The sequence below is a fragment of the Formica exsecta genome, unplaced genomic scaffold (assembly GCF_003651465.1).
Source record: "Formica exsecta isolate Colony F162 unplaced genomic scaffold, ASM365146v1 scaffold233, whole genome shotgun sequence".
NCBI classification, from domain to species: Eukaryota; Metazoa; Arthropoda; class Insecta; order Hymenoptera; family Formicidae; genus Formica; species Formica exsecta.
In genome coordinates, this window is record NW_021849616.1 from 1,680,119 (window position 1) to 1,696,727 (window position 16,609).

General features: G+C 32.4%; 4 protein-coding genes across 4 annotated transcripts in view; all 4 read left to right on the plus strand.

Moving 5' to 3' along the window:
* LOC115235735 overlaps nt 1-3,134 on the plus strand; it is an 18,152-nt gene extending 15,018 nt beyond the window's left edge. The window contains exons 17-21 of the mRNA XM_029807682.1: nt 1,279-1,539; nt 1,770-2,124; nt 2,252-2,482; nt 2,854-3,009; nt 3,084-3,134. Coding sequence (XP_029663542.1) covers nt 1,279-1,539; nt 1,770-2,124; nt 2,252-2,482; nt 2,854-3,009; nt 3,084-3,134 — 1,054 coding nt within the window. The remainder of the gene's footprint in view (nt 1-1,278; nt 1,540-1,769; nt 2,125-2,251; nt 2,483-2,853; nt 3,010-3,083) is intronic.
* Nucleotides 3,135-4,881: 1,747 nt separating this feature from the next.
* LOC115235714 (odorant receptor 22c-like) lies at nt 4,882-10,064 on the plus strand. The gene is made up of 9 exons (XM_029807660.1): nt 4,882-5,151; nt 5,240-5,582; nt 5,750-5,971; nt 6,307-6,426; nt 6,549-6,704; nt 8,772-8,993; nt 9,365-9,484; nt 9,672-9,827; nt 10,014-10,064. The coding sequence occupies exons 1-9, from the start codon at nt 4,898-4,900 to the stop codon at nt 10,062-10,064; spliced, it is 1,644 nt and encodes a 547-aa protein (XP_029663520.1). The 5' UTR covers nt 4,882-4,897.
* Nucleotides 10,065-10,976: 912 nt separating this feature from the next.
* LOC115235716 lies at nt 10,977-13,234 on the plus strand. The gene is made up of 3 exons (XM_029807662.1): nt 10,977-11,272; nt 11,484-11,838; nt 12,801-13,234. The coding sequence occupies exons 1-3, from the start codon at nt 11,016-11,018 to the stop codon at nt 12,966-12,968; spliced, it is 780 nt and encodes a 259-aa protein (XP_029663522.1). The 5' UTR covers nt 10,977-11,015; the 3' UTR covers nt 12,969-13,234.
* Nucleotides 13,235-13,242: 8 nt separating this feature from the next.
* LOC115235736 overlaps nt 13,243-16,609 on the plus strand; it is a 19,846-nt gene continuing 16,479 nt past the window's right edge. The window contains 3 exon segments of the mRNA XM_029807684.1: nt 13,243-14,461; nt 14,664-14,978; nt 15,781-15,955. Of these exon segments, the coding sequence (XP_029663544.1) occupies nt 14,205-14,461; nt 14,664-14,978; nt 15,781-15,955 (747 nt within the window). The 5' untranslated portion in view covers nt 13,243-14,204.

Genomic DNA, 16,609 nt, shown 5'->3' on the forward strand with positions numbered 1-16,609 from the left:
TTACAAACATTTCATTTTTCTAATATTTGTTGAGTCAACTATATATTTTAATTTATGCAATTTTTTAGATTATGAAGGCATCAGCTTCTTATGTATCAGTATTAAATGCAATGTATTGACTTTAGGACGATCAATTGCTGACTATTATATTTACTATTGGCTCAGTTACAACAATTTTATCAGGCAATCATTATCGTTGAACTAATGAAATTATGCCAAAAAAGTTATAAGATCTAAAATTTATTTTAGTATAAAATATTTCTTACAGATTCAGTGTATAATTTTTCTTTGTTTGTGATAATTAATCTTTTATACTCTCTCTCTTCGAAAGTTTGTATAAAATTTTCTTTATCTCAATTTTTTATGCTTTCTTTTCCAATAAATTATTAACAAAAATGTTGCAGATTTAAAGGAATTGTACGGAAGAGAACACACATCTTATAATAGTTTCAAAGGTTTGTGTTCACCTTTATTGAATATACTATGCTTATAAAGCTATTGTTCAAAGTTCTATCTATTGCTCCGTTGAATTCTAAAACAATAATTTCCCCTTTTTCAATTAATAGAAATACTTGATTATTATTCTAACAATGTATTGAGTGTTATTTTTCTAATTTTTTAAATGTTTATATTTACCATTATCTATTATTATTGCAGTTTGTCGGTACGATATATATTTTATACCATCATAACTTTGAAGTCTTTGCTTGAAATGAAAATGAGAGAACATGAACGAAAGACGTAAAGAATTGACGAAATCGATTATGTAGCAAACATATTTAATGTCTTGCTATAACAAACGTTCTTCACTTTTTGCTATCTTGTATTTACGTCTCGCAGATATCAACATTTTTACTTGACGTTGTGCATAATTTTTTCTGGTGGATATAGATACGTAAGTGGACATGAAGTTGTTTTTCAAGACAGAATATACAATAAAAAACGTATTAAAACAATTAAACTTTGTTGGACAATATGATTATATTCACTGAATCGGAGCTAAAGCGAATGCAATTATATTCTTTTTCTTATTTATCTTTTAATCGGTAGAATTATAAAACTGTAGACAGAGATCTAATGCGATGAAGAATATATAAGGTAATTACGATTGATTACGTTCAGAGTAGCTTGCGTTTTATCGTTTTTGCTAAGATTATTTAATGCTTTAGCTAACATGCAGAACATATTGAAAAATATGCACATGTGCTTTATTCGCATTGAATTCGAATTTTTTTGTGGATTTGTCACGAATTGTTGATAGTTTAGTGTTTAACAAAGAACGATGAAACGTGTCAACACCATCAGTCGCTCGGTGGAGATCGGTCTCCGTTTCATCGGTTTGTGGCCGAATTCGACTTACGCAACTTTTTATTGGTTTAGTTACATGACGTCCATAGTAATAGTGCAATATTATCAATATGCGTATGTGCTTGAACATCTTGATTTAAACGATATCTGGCTTCTTATGGACTGTCTTAGTCTGACTTTGGCATATACTCTCGCCTTTTTCAAACTTCTAGTTTTATGGTGGAATCGCCGGTAAGACGTGTTCTTTTGTAAAGCAAATGATGTAGACTGTAACCGGTGCTGTTGAAATTAAAGTTACTATTAATGTTGACGCACACACACAAGACATGAATAAAAATACAAAAATATTCATTATTACCTTTTAAAGTTACACATGCAAATTTTCTTCATCGCTCGTAACACAGGCGAAATATACATATATTAATACATGCAGAGTACTCGATATACATTGCTATCTGCAGGATATTTTATCGTATTGTGAAAGATATGGAGCAAGATTGGAGAGATTGCATTATCAATGGTTCGTATGTATCTACGATGACGACTATGGCGGATCTGTCGCGTCGTTTTTCTAACATAGTATTCATTATCAATGGTATCGGCGCATTTTTTCTTTCGATTGGCGAGCATTTGCTCCAATCGATGAACGATGCCAATCGAATTGACAATAGTTCTCGAGAACTCCCTTTAAAAATGGAATTTCCCTTCGAAGTCAGCGAATCACCAATTTTTGAGTGTTTTCTAATTGGACAATTTGTCTATGATTTGAGCATGGCTTCTGTGGTTGGTTTGATGAATGCATTGCTTGTCACATTGGTACGTTTACAATAATTGTTCTTACGGAGATTAAAAATTGCAACTATAATATGTCCGCTTGATATAAAATGAATAGTAAGACATTTACTTACAATATTGCTTCAAATAAATTATTTCGAATTTCTAGATACTTCATGTAAGCGGTCAAATTGATATTATGCGACAAGATTTAGCCAAAATTTCCAAAGACAAATACGATCGTAGCACATTTTTAATTATTATCAGAGATCTCATTTGTAAACATCAAAGGATCATTGCTTTATCGGAAAATATTGAAAATCTTTATACTCAAATTGCGCTAATGCAACTTCTATGGAATACATTGGTTATTTGTTGCACTGGTTTCTCGATTATAATTGTGAGTAATGTTGTTGGTTGTTCTTTTTCACATTTTGAAAAAAGATTATTTCTTACTTGTTTTATTGTAGACCCTTAATACCAACAAAGATATATCATCTTTGATCAAATCTGTTAGTTATTATTTTGCAATAACTCTAGAAGCTTTCATATTTTGCTTTGCTGGAGAATTTTTAAGTGCCAAGGTATGCAAAAGAGCTCTTACTAAGAGAACTTGCTGAATATTCATTCTTTTCAATTTACGTTACTTATTTTATTATTATGAGCTATATTTTATGTATAAGATTAAGATTATTGGACCAAAAATGCCTCTTTTTTGAATAATAAATGAAGTAATTTTTAAATGTTTCATTATTATTGTACTGCTTTCAGAGTATGTCACTTAGCGATGCAGTATACGAGTCATTTTGGTACAATATACCTCCAAATGACAGTCGTATTTTATTGTTCATGATGTTAAGATGTCAAAAGCGATTAACGATTACTGCAGGAAAATTCATTGATTTGACGTTGGATGGATTTGCAAGTGTAAGATATTACGTTCTATAGATACATTTCTTTATTCTTTTAATATATTGCATTAATTACACGCAACTTTTTAGATTATGAAAGCATCAGCTTCTTACATATCAGTATTAAATGCAATGTACTAAGTTTAGAGCAATGTTGATTGCTGTATGTGCATATTCTTTATTGACTTGACTGCAATAGTTTAGCAAGTCATTATTGTTAGTCAAATGTGATTAAACAAGTTACGAAATATAAAATATTTTTATTGTAGATTATCTCTCTTATACATTTTTAAAAATAGATAATTATTCTTTGTCTGTGATAACAATTATTTTCTTTATAAAATATAAATTTTTTTTTTGTCTCAGCTTTCTGTGTTTCCATTTTCAATGTACCGTTAATAAAAATATTGCAAATCTTTTAAGAAGATGTATGAACGTATATAATTTATTGTAATTTGAAAGGTACGTCTGCACTCATTAAATACATTTTTATGAGTGTTTTTTCAAAGCTTTAGATATTGCATCTCAATTTTTTATTGACAATTTCCTTTTTTCTTATATTAATATTTAATTAATATTTTAATAATTATATATATTGCATGCTGGTTTAACTATTCGCGTTGCAATTTAAAACAATTTCTTATTTCTATTGTTTATTGTTGCTTGAGTTTTTGTAGCATAAATCAGAATTGATATGCAAATCTCTTTTAAAAAGATAGTCTCATTTTATAAAGAGAGATGTTAAGATTTTTATATCGATTTTCGTCGATTCAACGTATATTTAAAAATCGACAACAAAAGTAAAACACAGTTTGTATGATTCAAAATGACTTACATTTTTATACAGCTTTACGCAGTTCAACGACACGGAAGAATGTGTTTGCCCGCTTTTGTGTAATATACCGAAAGCTTTTGTATTTTATCGAAATGGGAGGTGGGAGTACATGAGCGAGAGGATGAGACTGAAAGGTAAAGGAAACTGGCGGGATCGATTGTATGTATTACAAACGTATTCAATGTCCAGCTATAATAAACGTTTTTTGCTTTTTTTCGCCTTGCATTCGCGACTAAATGTCATGTTTTTATTAAGACTTTGTGCATAATTTTTTAAAAGAAACTTATTAAATGGATATGAAACCGCCTTTTAAGAGACAATAATGTACAATTCTAAAGCAATTACATGTTATTTTATAAAAGTAAAATGTTCACTCAAAGGCGAACATAATTGCATTTTCTTTTTTAACTAATAGAGCTATAAGCGTGCTATTGGATAAGATAATTACGATTAATTATGTTTAGAATATTTCGATAACAATGCTGTACGTCAGTTGCATAATTTATCGTATGGCAGTTTCAATTTTCAGATCCATCAAGAATATAAGATCTTTCTTTTTTTAACGCCATTTTTTAAATTGTAAGTTTATTAATAATGATGGAAGACGGTTATTCGTATAAAGATACACGTATATCTTTTTAGCGTGCAAAAACCATAATCATTGATCTATTATCGCAATTTAGCTCGTCGTTCTACGGTTTATATTGCATGATACTATGTGTCCGTTCTTTTGAAGACGGTTATTCGTATAAAGATACACGTATATCATTTTAGCGTGCAAAAACCATAATCATTGATCTATTATCGCAATTTAGCTCGTCGTTCTACGGTTTATATTGCATGATTACGTAATTGCGATTGATCGTTGCCAACACACCGTGGTAGTTTTAACTCGTAAAATTGTTTTTCTGCGACGCCGAGGAGGGGAGCGTATTACAAAGTAAAACTATAAGATTCAATCGTGTATTTGAAAAATCGAGGCATCAATCTGTCGCCGTTCACTTTGTCGGGAGGAAACAAAGTGTAGAGTCGATCAAAGTTATGGTTCAATGCAACGTTACGCGTAGCTATGTCGATGAGTACTGTAAGCCCGTTGCTGAAAATCGGTCTCGGTGCGATCGGCATGTGGCCCGGTTCCTCGTACGGGACGTTTTGCTGGCTCTTTTACATGACGACCCTCGTAACGATGCAGTATTTTCAATACTCGTACGTCTACGCGCATCTGGACTTCGGCGATCTGACCAAACTGATGGACGGTCTGGGCCTCACTCTGGATTACACTCTGACGATCCTGAAGCTGATCAGTCTCTGGTTTAATCGCCGGTAAGACTATTTCGACAATTAATCCGCACGATTGAACTCTCAAGAGAGTTCAATCATCTCGTGAGATCTTCGAGAAATCAAATTGTAGATTATTCGCGGATATTCTGGTCGCGATGGACAACGATTGGAAAGACCGCGCGACCGATTTGCGCGAGTGCGTGATGATGGACAAGGCTAATCTGGCGCATCGTTGCTCCAACGCCATAATATCCGTCAACGCCGTCGCCACCGTTCTCTATTTCATCGATAGCCACGTACGTCGCCGTACAGTTTCCAAGGATGGACAACATCGGGATTTTCCGATACAGATACAGTTCCCGTTCGAAGCCCACGAGACGCCGGTTTTCGAGTTTGTCGTCCTGGGATTGTTCTTTCATGTATTAGAAACGGCGACCGTGATCGCGACATTGAACTCCTTGATCTTAACGCTGGTAAGTTGAGGATAGAAACGATTACATTTCTTAGTTAAGTGTAACATACATATCAGATAAGATGTTAGTCTCGCGATAATATTTAAAATTTTCTCTGACGAATTAATTAAAGTTCTCGTCAAATCTTGCTTGAACGCGTTGCTTATTTTTTTTTTTTTACTTTTGAGGTACTTCATGTAAGCGGACAAATTGATATCATGTGTCAAGAATTGAAAGAGATTCCTCCCACATTCAATTCTAAGATGTTCTCCACCAAGTCGCTCGTCGAGAGACATCAGAAGATTATATCATTGTCGAATAATATCGAGAACTATTTTTCGTTCATTGCTCTGTTACAATTCATATGGAACAGCTTTGTTATCTGCTGTTTAGGATTCATGGTTGTGATAGTGAGTAAGATTATACTTTAGTTAATCTATATAATAGTAATATATATCGCTCAACATATTTCTCACAGGATCTGAAAGAAAAAAGAACATTTTAAAATTATGCAGAATTATTATTATGTTAATTTGATCCCACTAAAAATATTTTTTACATAACATATAAAAAAATAAAATTCGTTTAATTAAATATTTTTAACGCAAGTTTCAAAGCGAATGAAATTATGTCTTGTGCTATTTAATATAACAATATTTTGAAAACAGTATTTTTTCAAAAGTGGCTGTAACTTTATACATATATTAAAAGCTTTAAAAATTAATTTTAATATTCCATTATGTAGTCTTTAGATAAAAATATGGAGAGTAAATCCGGAGTTTTTATACAATTTATGATGCCATATATCGCAGTAACTATAGAAGCTTTCGTCTTTTGCTTCGCCGGCGAGTATTTAAGCACCAAGGTTAGCATATTGCTTTTGCCTCTATCATATTAGACCAGGTGTAACTGGTGTGTTTGCATCTATCCAGGTGTATCCAGATTGCATCTATTTAGAATAATCTATAGCCTTTCTCTCTTTTCCAGAGTAGGTCCATTGGCGATGCGGCGTATGAGGCAGTTTGGTATGATTTATCTACCAGCGAATGCCGAATTTTATTATTCCTGATCCTGAGATCGCAAAAACGTTTGACGATCACGGCCGGGAAAGTTATGGATCTCACGTTGGAAAGTTTCACTACTGTAAGTTTGTTGCATGATATCGTACCATATTTTTTCAATAATATATCATGATTGTCGAACAATATTGCAAGAGACAATACTTAACATGATTTATAAGAAAATGTCTCGCGTTAATGATATTTAGACTTTGAAGAATTACTTCTCTTAGAGTACTTTTATCTTCATAACAACACACTTTTCTTAGGTCATGAAAGCTTCAGCTTCATACATTTCGGTTTTGCACGCGATGTACTGAAACTTCTACCAAAATGTATGCTGGTCATATATGTATATTATCGAATTATTGCGAATAGAGTAGTGATATATATTTGTAGAAAGACAAATTATAGATAAAGAGATAATTAATATTAATTTTGCATTTCTTCTTCAATTTTCAATAATCGTTGATCAACTTGTAATATCTTTATATTATGTTGCTTTTCTTTTTAATCAAACGCAAGTAAAATAGGAAATTATAAATCTCCTCAATAAATTTTACTGAGAAATATTATGTTGTGATCACAAATGAGATTTTATGAAACAGATATATTTTTCTATCGAGCACAAATTGTTGCAAATTTTTAGAAGAAGACCCAACAGAGTTATCAAAATTATTAATTAAAGTATCTATACATACTTTAATTAATAATATTAAAAATATACAATTACCCACAAACACATACGCACGCACACACAATGTATTTTTACTTACTATATATTTGCTTATAAGCTTTAGACTAAAAGGTATAACTCCTGTTTTCTCATCAATTTCTCTGCGCTGACAACGATATTTTTCTTCTTCGCTAATATGTGGAGCTAATATTTAACCAATTAATATGTCATTTTATCAATTGACCATTTTTCTCAACTCTAATTTTCAGATATATTTGTAATTGTCTTTTTTCCTATGTAGCGACGCATATCGGAAAGCTGCAATTGCATTTTTAAAGAAAATGAGATATTACTTTGCGTTTAGTTAGAATTTATGATTGATATTTTCCACGTGTGCACTTTTTTTCGAGCGCGAGGAAACCTGTAATCATCTGTCATCGCAACTTAGTTCGTCGTGCATATGACATTTTCGTGTCGCGCGATAGTTAATTACGATGTATAGTTTTGCTCTCTGTGAAATTACCAACTCCGCTTGAGGTAGTAGTATTAAGAAAAAAACGTTGCGCTCTTTTCTTTGTCATGTGAGGTTTTTTTCCGATTCAATTGAGATTGAGAGCGACAAGAGCGCACAGTTCGATAAATGCGTAAACCGTAATTATGTCGATGAGCACTATAAGTCTGTCGCTAAAGATCGGTCTTGATTTCATCGGCTTGTGGCCTGGCTCCTCATACGGGACGCTTCTCTGGCTCTTTTACATGGCTACTCTTGTCGCCATGCAGTACTTTCAATACTCGTACGTTCTCGCGCATCTGGACACGAACGATTTTTCCAAACTGATGGATGGTCTGAGCGTCACTCTAGATTACACTCTGACGTTTTTGAAGCTGCTGAGCCTTTGGTACAATCGACGGTAAGGGCCGCGATTGGCGTGTCGTGATCTATAGATCGTATTAGCGGAAACGAGTGAGATCGATTGCAGAATATTCTCGGATATCTTGGACGCGATGGAAGATGACTGGAACAATCGCACCACGGATTCGCACGTGTCCGTGATGACAAGCAAGGCTAATCTGGCGCATCGATGTTTTAAAGCTATGATGACCCTGAATAGTATGTCCGCTATCTTCTATTTTGTGGGCAGTTACTTGAGTCATCGCACGATCTCCGCCGACGGAGGGCCCCGGGAGTTTCCGGTACAAATGCAGTTTCCGTTCGGTCGTGCCACCGACTCGCCAATTTTCGAGCTCATCCTTCTAGGATGCTTCTTTCACGTATGGGAGACGGCGACTGTAATCGCGATGCTGAACTCTCTGATCCTGGCACTGGTAAATCAAAGAAAATGTAAAACTGCTTAAAATCATTAGATAATTATTTTCACGAAGTTCATTAAAACGTGTGTTGTTGTGTGATCTATCAATAGCATGTTTTTTAAATTTCGTGAGCTTTTCTTAAAACCTTAGTTCTTTTACTTTGAGGTACTTCACGTGAGCGGCCAGATCGATATTATGTGTCAGGGATTGAGAGAAATTTCCTCCACGAGAAAATCTCATCCATCGGCCACAAGATCGCTCATCAAAAGGCATCAAAAAATCATATCTCTATCCAACAATATCAACAACTTTTTTTCTTTCGTTGCACTGATACAATTTGTATGGAATACCATAGTTATCTGCACTATCGGAGTCATGATCGTAATAGTGAGTAAAGCTGCTTCGCTTATAGCGAGAAAGCAATCAGTTTTTTGAGAAACAATTTGCTTCCAAATTACGCGGCGATTATTTCATTAAATTAATTTACGTTGTTACTTTATTTATGATCGCCTCGAAACTACTCGGAACAAAAATAATAAAATGATTTTTACACGAAGTAATTCCGAGGAGAGAGAAATCTCATGTAATATTTATAGTAACAACACCATTTTAGAGAATAATGCATTATTTTGTTCTTTTGGTATTGAAATTATATTTCTGCAGTTTTAAATATATGTAGAATATTAAACCAATAATTAAAAACATAATTATATGCGCGAATTTTCTTGATTAATATAATTTAACGTACCATTATGCAGTCTCTAGGCACAGACATAGAAGGTAAATTCGGAATACTAATACAGTCCATTATTCCGTATGTCGCTGTAACGTTAGAAGCATTCGTTTTCTGTTTTGCTGGCGAATATCTGAGCTCTAAGGTTAGTACTATTCTCTTGCTTTTAACGGTTGCGAGTGTTATATATGTTCTCTGTAACACATAAATAAAAATATTTGTTAATTTTACGATATAATGCCAAAACTGTGTGGTTGCATGTTTCTTGTATTTAGCGCGATGTATCTATTGTCGTACAACATTTTGATCCGTAACTCCTTTTTCTTCTTCAGAGCAGATCTATTGGCGATGCGGCATATGAGGCAATTTGGTACGAATTGTCCACCAGCGAATGCCAGGTTTTACTGTTGATAATCGTCAGATCTCAAAAACGATTGAGTATCACAGCTGGAAAAGTCATGGATATGACTTTGGAAGGTTTTACGACTGTAAGATTTTTGTCAATTTTAAATATCAAATAATTAAAAAAATAATATAGAGATACATTTCATATAAATCCAATAATCATGAATATTGTAAAATGTACCCGCATATGTATATATCACATTAATAAGATATATATAGATGTTGAAACATTCTCTGACTGAAAATTTGTGTAAGAATAATTTTTTTAGGTCATGAAAGCTTCGATGTCGTACATTTCGGTATTACACGCTATGTATTGAAATTAAAAATAATTTACTCATGATAACGAATTTCTTTCGTCAATTAATCACATGTAAAGTATTGATAAAGCAATAAGAATTAATAAAATTAATAGATGGACGAATCTACTTCAGCCTTGAAATGTGGAACTAAAAATCAAAGTTTTAATCCAACAAAATACTTGTATCAATATTTATATGCAAAAAATTTATATAATTAAAAATTATCTGTTATTAAACGATTTTTTATATTAATAACATACAAAAATTAGTATTACATCATGACTATTGAGTCTTCATTGAAAGATCTGAACGTACCTAATTTGTACATCACATTTATTTTGTTGCGTGTGCTTGCTACTAAACTTCTCTAATTTGATCAAATGATTCAAACTTTCTATATTTAAAACTCTTTCCACATTGCATGTTCGGCATAATAAAGTTCCTTGGATTATTTAAGAAAAATACTCGCCGTTGCGCGAATCGAATTTAGACACAAAAATACAAAGTTCTTCTCTTACTTATCTTTAAAAAAAAAAAACTTGCTATAATTTAGTTTCGTTCGTTTAGAATATTTAATACAATCGTCCAATCAAACTGTCATTAAACAATCTTCGCGCAGAAAATGCGACGAACATTTGCTGTCGACATAAACGTATCGTACAATAAGACAGGAGAAATGATAAAAAACCTGACAATTTATTCGCAATATCTTTGCTTCTTCATATAAGGGTACTTGCACATTATTATTCACAATAGAATTATAGGATAAAGTATTATCATGCTGGTATAATGAGCTGTATTTCGACTTATTACGCGACGTATAATAGCGATTGATCCATATTTACTTGAGTGGGGATGCACCGTGTGGGGATGCACTTGGATAAAGCTTTCTCAGTTCTGTCTCATACTCGGACAAATGTATCGCCGATACTGATTTTTACTTCATCGCGTTCACAAAACTGTTGACGAATGATAGCGACAACTACCATCAGTCCGGCGCTGAAAATCGGCCTTCGGTGCCTTGGTGTATGGCCGGATATGCCACATTCTACCGTTTATTGTGTCATTGTTATGTCAAGTACTTTGATCGTACAATACTTTCAGTATCTGTACGTATTCTCGCACTTTAAGCTTAGCGAACTCTCAAATCTCGTGGATGGCTTATCTTCGACTTTAGAGAGCAGTTTGATGTTTATTAAGGTGGCTAGTCTTTGGAAACATCGTCGGTAAGATATCGCAGGAAGATTAATCTGAACTGTCTTTTAACCTGATCTTTTTTAAACGGAGTGTATGTGTGATTTATGGTATTTAGATGCCATCATTTAAATTTTAGTTTGTACATCAGTGTATATTTTTACGTAGAAGGGATAATGTCTCTGTGCTTTCTAATAAATATCAGAATTCAGATAAATATCTGATCGATTAATATACTTGCAGAGTTTTTCATCAACTTTTGGTCGCAATGGATAATGATTGGCGCGAGTGCAACCACGTTGATCAGTATTTAAATATAATGACACTTAAAGCCGGTATATCGCATTTTTGTTCCAATGCTATGCTGAACTTTAATACATTTGCTGGAGTGTTTTATCTTTTGGGTGATTACGCTATTCGTTTTGCATATCTAACAAAAGGTTACAATAATACTTTGCGGCAATTTCCTATCAAGGTACAATTTCCCTTTGAAACGGAGCAATCACCGATTTTCGAGTTGCTCGGTTTAGCTTTATTTCTACATGTGATGGTTGGTTCGTGCACGATCGCTATTGTAAATGGATTGATCTTTAGTTTGGTAAGTCTCGCACTTTAAATTATCGCATCTTTATTCTTTATGAAAACTGTGTAACAACAGGAGAACTTGCAATAAGAGCTTATTGTTAGATCCGAAAAAAATCGTCGTACAAAGTTTACTTTGCATAATTCATAAAGATTTTGTTATATATGAATTGCGGTATTGTACTATATATAATCTATATTCGAGACTATATGTCTCATCATTAGAAAAAATTTTATAACTAAATAATTGAATTTTATGTGCAAAATTATCACGTCTATTTTTTATACGTCACAAGCTTATATTTTTTTTATAGGGAAAATGCCTCTTGTATATAAAAGTTATCTTAATACGAATCTTTGAAGAAATTTAGGTATATTATAGGTATTTCACGTAAGCGGTCAAATAGATATCATATGTCAAGGCTTCAAAACTGTTTCTGAGAATATTTATGTTGATGGATCTTCCGTAGTTACATTAGGATCGATAATCGAGAGACACAACAGAGTCGTTTTATTTTCTGAACAAATCGGAAAACTATTCTCCTTTATCATATTGATGCAAGTTTTTGCGAATACCTTAATTATTTGCTGCTTAGGATTCGTCATCACAATTGTGAGTTTGCCGTGGTTAATGATGTGATTATCGATATTATAAATCATTTATTTCTTTTTTTTAATGTATTGAATAGTCAATTCATAATGAGACCGGTATCTTCGTGTTATTGAAAGCCATTTTGGCTTATTTTGCTATAATGATAGAGGCCTTTATCATTTGTTTAGCCGGAGAATACCTTAGCTTTAAGGTCAGTAAGTATTTAAAACTTATTATAATCGTAGATAAACAATTTTGTAACGTGACATATAATTTTAACGATGTTAATAATGCTAGAAAAAAATCCGTTTTTCAGATAAAGAAATCGTTTAAGTACAAAAAAATATTTTATCGTTTTTGACAAAAACTTTTTGCATTGTTTTTAGAGTAAATCTATCTCCGATGCAGCATACGAATCACTGTGGTACGACATGCCATCAAATCAAGGTAAGATTATATCATTCATGATACTGAGATCACAGAAGCGACTAGCGATCACAGCAGGGAAAATCATGAATCTATCCTTGGAAGCTTTTGCGAGCGTAAGTTTTTGAGGCTTGACATATGACCATTATAAAACTTTATTTTTTTTAGAATTAATTTTTCGCTTACAATTAATTTGTCTTTTACGTGTGCGCATATTTGCGTATCACATATATGTAATTTTTTATTTCTCTTTAGATCATGAAAGCATCGGCATCATACGTATCTGTTTTGCATGCAATGTATTGATATTAACAAATATTTTTTGAAATCATAGCGTGATTAATGTAAGATGATTAGTATGTAGAAACTGTTTTTACATATATATTATATATTTGTTATTATATATATATAATAATTTAATTATTAAGTAATAGTTCCTTAAAAATCTCTTTTTACTTTTAAAGTTGATTTAACTTGATTTTTTAAATGAACGCATTATCAAATGTAAAATTAAATTTAATACAAATGCATATAGTTGATGTTTTCCTTTTTGCTTTATTATTTTATATATATTAAAATACGTTTTTAACAAAAAAAGAAATGTATCTTTAGACTGCATCAAACATATATTTACCAGTGAATCCTTGTTGGGATGTTTGCCCATATGCAATTTGTGCTTGTATAATCTTGTTACATACATCTGTAACTATAAGCTTCTATGAAATGTCGAATTGATCCACATTTTCTTTTTACTTTTAAGTTTCCTTCCACATGCGTGTCCTGCAAAAGTTTTATTCCTTCAATGATCAAAGAAAATTATCCGCTTATTAAGCAATTGATTGTACAGTCGGAAAGATACAATCCTCCTCTCATTCAATATTACTTTTAAGACTTGTAATTGCACGCTCCGAACACAACTTAGGTCCGTTCGTTTAAAATATTTAACGAATAATTGCGATCGTTCCATGGAGCTACATTTATTTGTCTTCAAGATACAAAAAAAAAAATTCTATAGATGTTCGCTTTCTTGATGGCATCGCGCTATCAAAGATAAAAGCTGAGAAAAAAGTGACATATGGACAACCAACTATTCATCGCGCGATATCTTTGTGTTATTTTAATATCGAAATACACATTATTAGACTTACAGTTGAATTACGGGGTGTTTATACGGATAATGAGGGCGATCTTAACTTAAATTACGCAGAAACGTATGATAGCGATTGATCCGTATTTGCTTGAGTGGGGATGCATCGCGTGAGGGTGCACGTGGAAAGACGGACGATGCTGTCTCTCAGTTCACATTTACAAATGTGCCGACATTGATCTTTATCATTTTCTCGTGTCTTTAAAATTCTTGACGAATGATTGTCTCGAGTACCATCAGTCCGGGGCTGAAAATCGGTCTTCGATGTTTTGGTGTATGGCCCAACGTGCCATATTCCACCGTTAATTGGCTTCTTGTTATGTCGAGCATTCTGATTGTACAATACTTTCAATATCTGTACGTATTCTCGCACTTTAAGCTTAGCGAGCTTTCAAATCTTGTGGATGGCTTATCTTCGACTTTAGAGAGCAGTTTGATGTTTATTAAGATGGCTAGTCTTTGGAAGCATCGTCGGTAAGATATCGTAAAAAGATTAATCTTTCCATTTATTATGTGATGCAGTTTTCCAACGTGTATTGTTAATCTGACCTTTCTTAAGCGAAGCAAAATTTAATACCACCATTTCAATTTTAATTTGAACATCAATGTGCATAGTCATAGAAAGGATAATGTCTCCTCGTCTTTTGAAATATCTGATCGATTAAAATATTTGCAGCCTTCTTCATCAACTCTTGACTGCAATGAATAACGACTGGCGCGAGTGCAGCAACATCGATCAACATAAGAATATAATGACAATTAAAGCCGGTATATCGCACTTTTGTTTCAATGCTATGTTGAGTTTTAATACATTTGCTGCAATACTTTACCTCTTGGGGGATTACGTGATTCGTTTTGTGTATCTAACAAAAGATTACAATAACAGTTTGCTGCAATTTCCTGTCAAGGCACAATTTCCCTTTGAAACGGAGCAATCGCCAATCTTCGAGTTGCTTGTCTTAGCCTTATTTTTACATGTGATGTCAGATTCGTTCGCGATCGCTATTGTAAACGGATTGATTTTTAGTCTGGTAAGTCTCGCACTTGAAATTTGCGTATCTTTATTTTTTATCAAGATTGTGCAACGTGAGAGAATTTACGATGAGAACTTAGATCCTAAAAAAATCGTCGCGCAACTTTTACTTTTTAATACGATACTCTTAATACGATCTTTTTAAGAAAAAATATATTATAGGTGTTTCACGTGAGCGGTCAAATCGATATCATATGTCAAGGCTTCAAAAATATTTCTAAAAGTATTCATAGTGGATCTTCCGCTTCTACATTAGGAATGCTAATTGAGAGGCATAACAGAGTCATTTTGTTTTCCGAACAAATTGTAAAACTTTTCTCCTTTATCACGTTGATGCAAGTTGCTGCGAATACTTTAGTTATTTGCTGCGTAGGATTTGTCATCACAATTGTGAGTATTATCGTGGATTACGCAATGATTAATATTGCAATTTGTTTATTTCTTTTTTCTTTTTGAAATAGTCCTTTCATAATGAAACCGGTGTCTTCGTATTATTGAAAGCCATTTTAGCTTATGTTGCTATAACGATAGAGGCCTTTATCATTTGCTTAGCCGGAGAATACCTTAGCTTTAAGGTCAGTAAATATTTAAAATTTATTATAATTTTAGATACACATACACAATTTTTTAACGCAACGTATACTTTTAATGATGTTAATAACGCTTGAAAAAAATCCGTTTTTTAGATAAAGAAATCGTTTAAGCACAAAAAAATATTTTATCGTTTTTGACAAGAAACTTTTTTGCATTGTTTTTAGAGTAAATCTGTCTCCAATGCAGCATACGAATCACTGTGGTACGACATGCCGTCAAATCAAGGTAAGATTATATCATTCATGATACTGAGATCACAGAAGCGATTAGTGATCACAGCAGGGAAAATCATGACTCTATCCTTGGAAACTTTCGCGAGTGTAAGTTTTTTGTCTTTGTTATATAATTAATAAAAATTTTATTTTTCGATTAATTTTTCCTTACAATTAATTTATGAGTTTTTTATATGCGCATATTTGTGTATTATATACTGTAATTTTTTAATTTTATCTTTTAGATTATAAAGGCATCGGCATCATATGTATCTGTCTTGCATGCAATGTATTAATATGAACAAGATTGCAACAATGATTTATTAAAGCCAGATTGTAATTAGCATAGGTTAATAATTTAGAAATTGTTATTAAGAAGATAAATATATAAATTGTTATTAATAAATTAATGATTTCTATTTATAAATTTCTTTACAATGATTTAATATAATTTTCGAAACTTGTGCAAAATTAAAAAAATATATTTAATACAAATGTATTTTTGCTTCGTTACTCTGTTGTATTAAAACATAATTTTATCGAGGAAAGAAATGTATCTTCATACTGCGATATCTACTACTGGATTCTCATTGGAAAATTTGTGCATATAAAATTTGTATATGTTTTGTTGAATATTCTTGCAACACACTAAATTTTGATGATGTGTTTAATCAATACAATTTTTTTCATTGTTGTGATTTTTCCGATTTGTGTTCTTTGCAGTATTTTTTCTGTAAATTACTAAAAAAGATTGCTTACTATTATGCAAGTCTTTTTAAAATC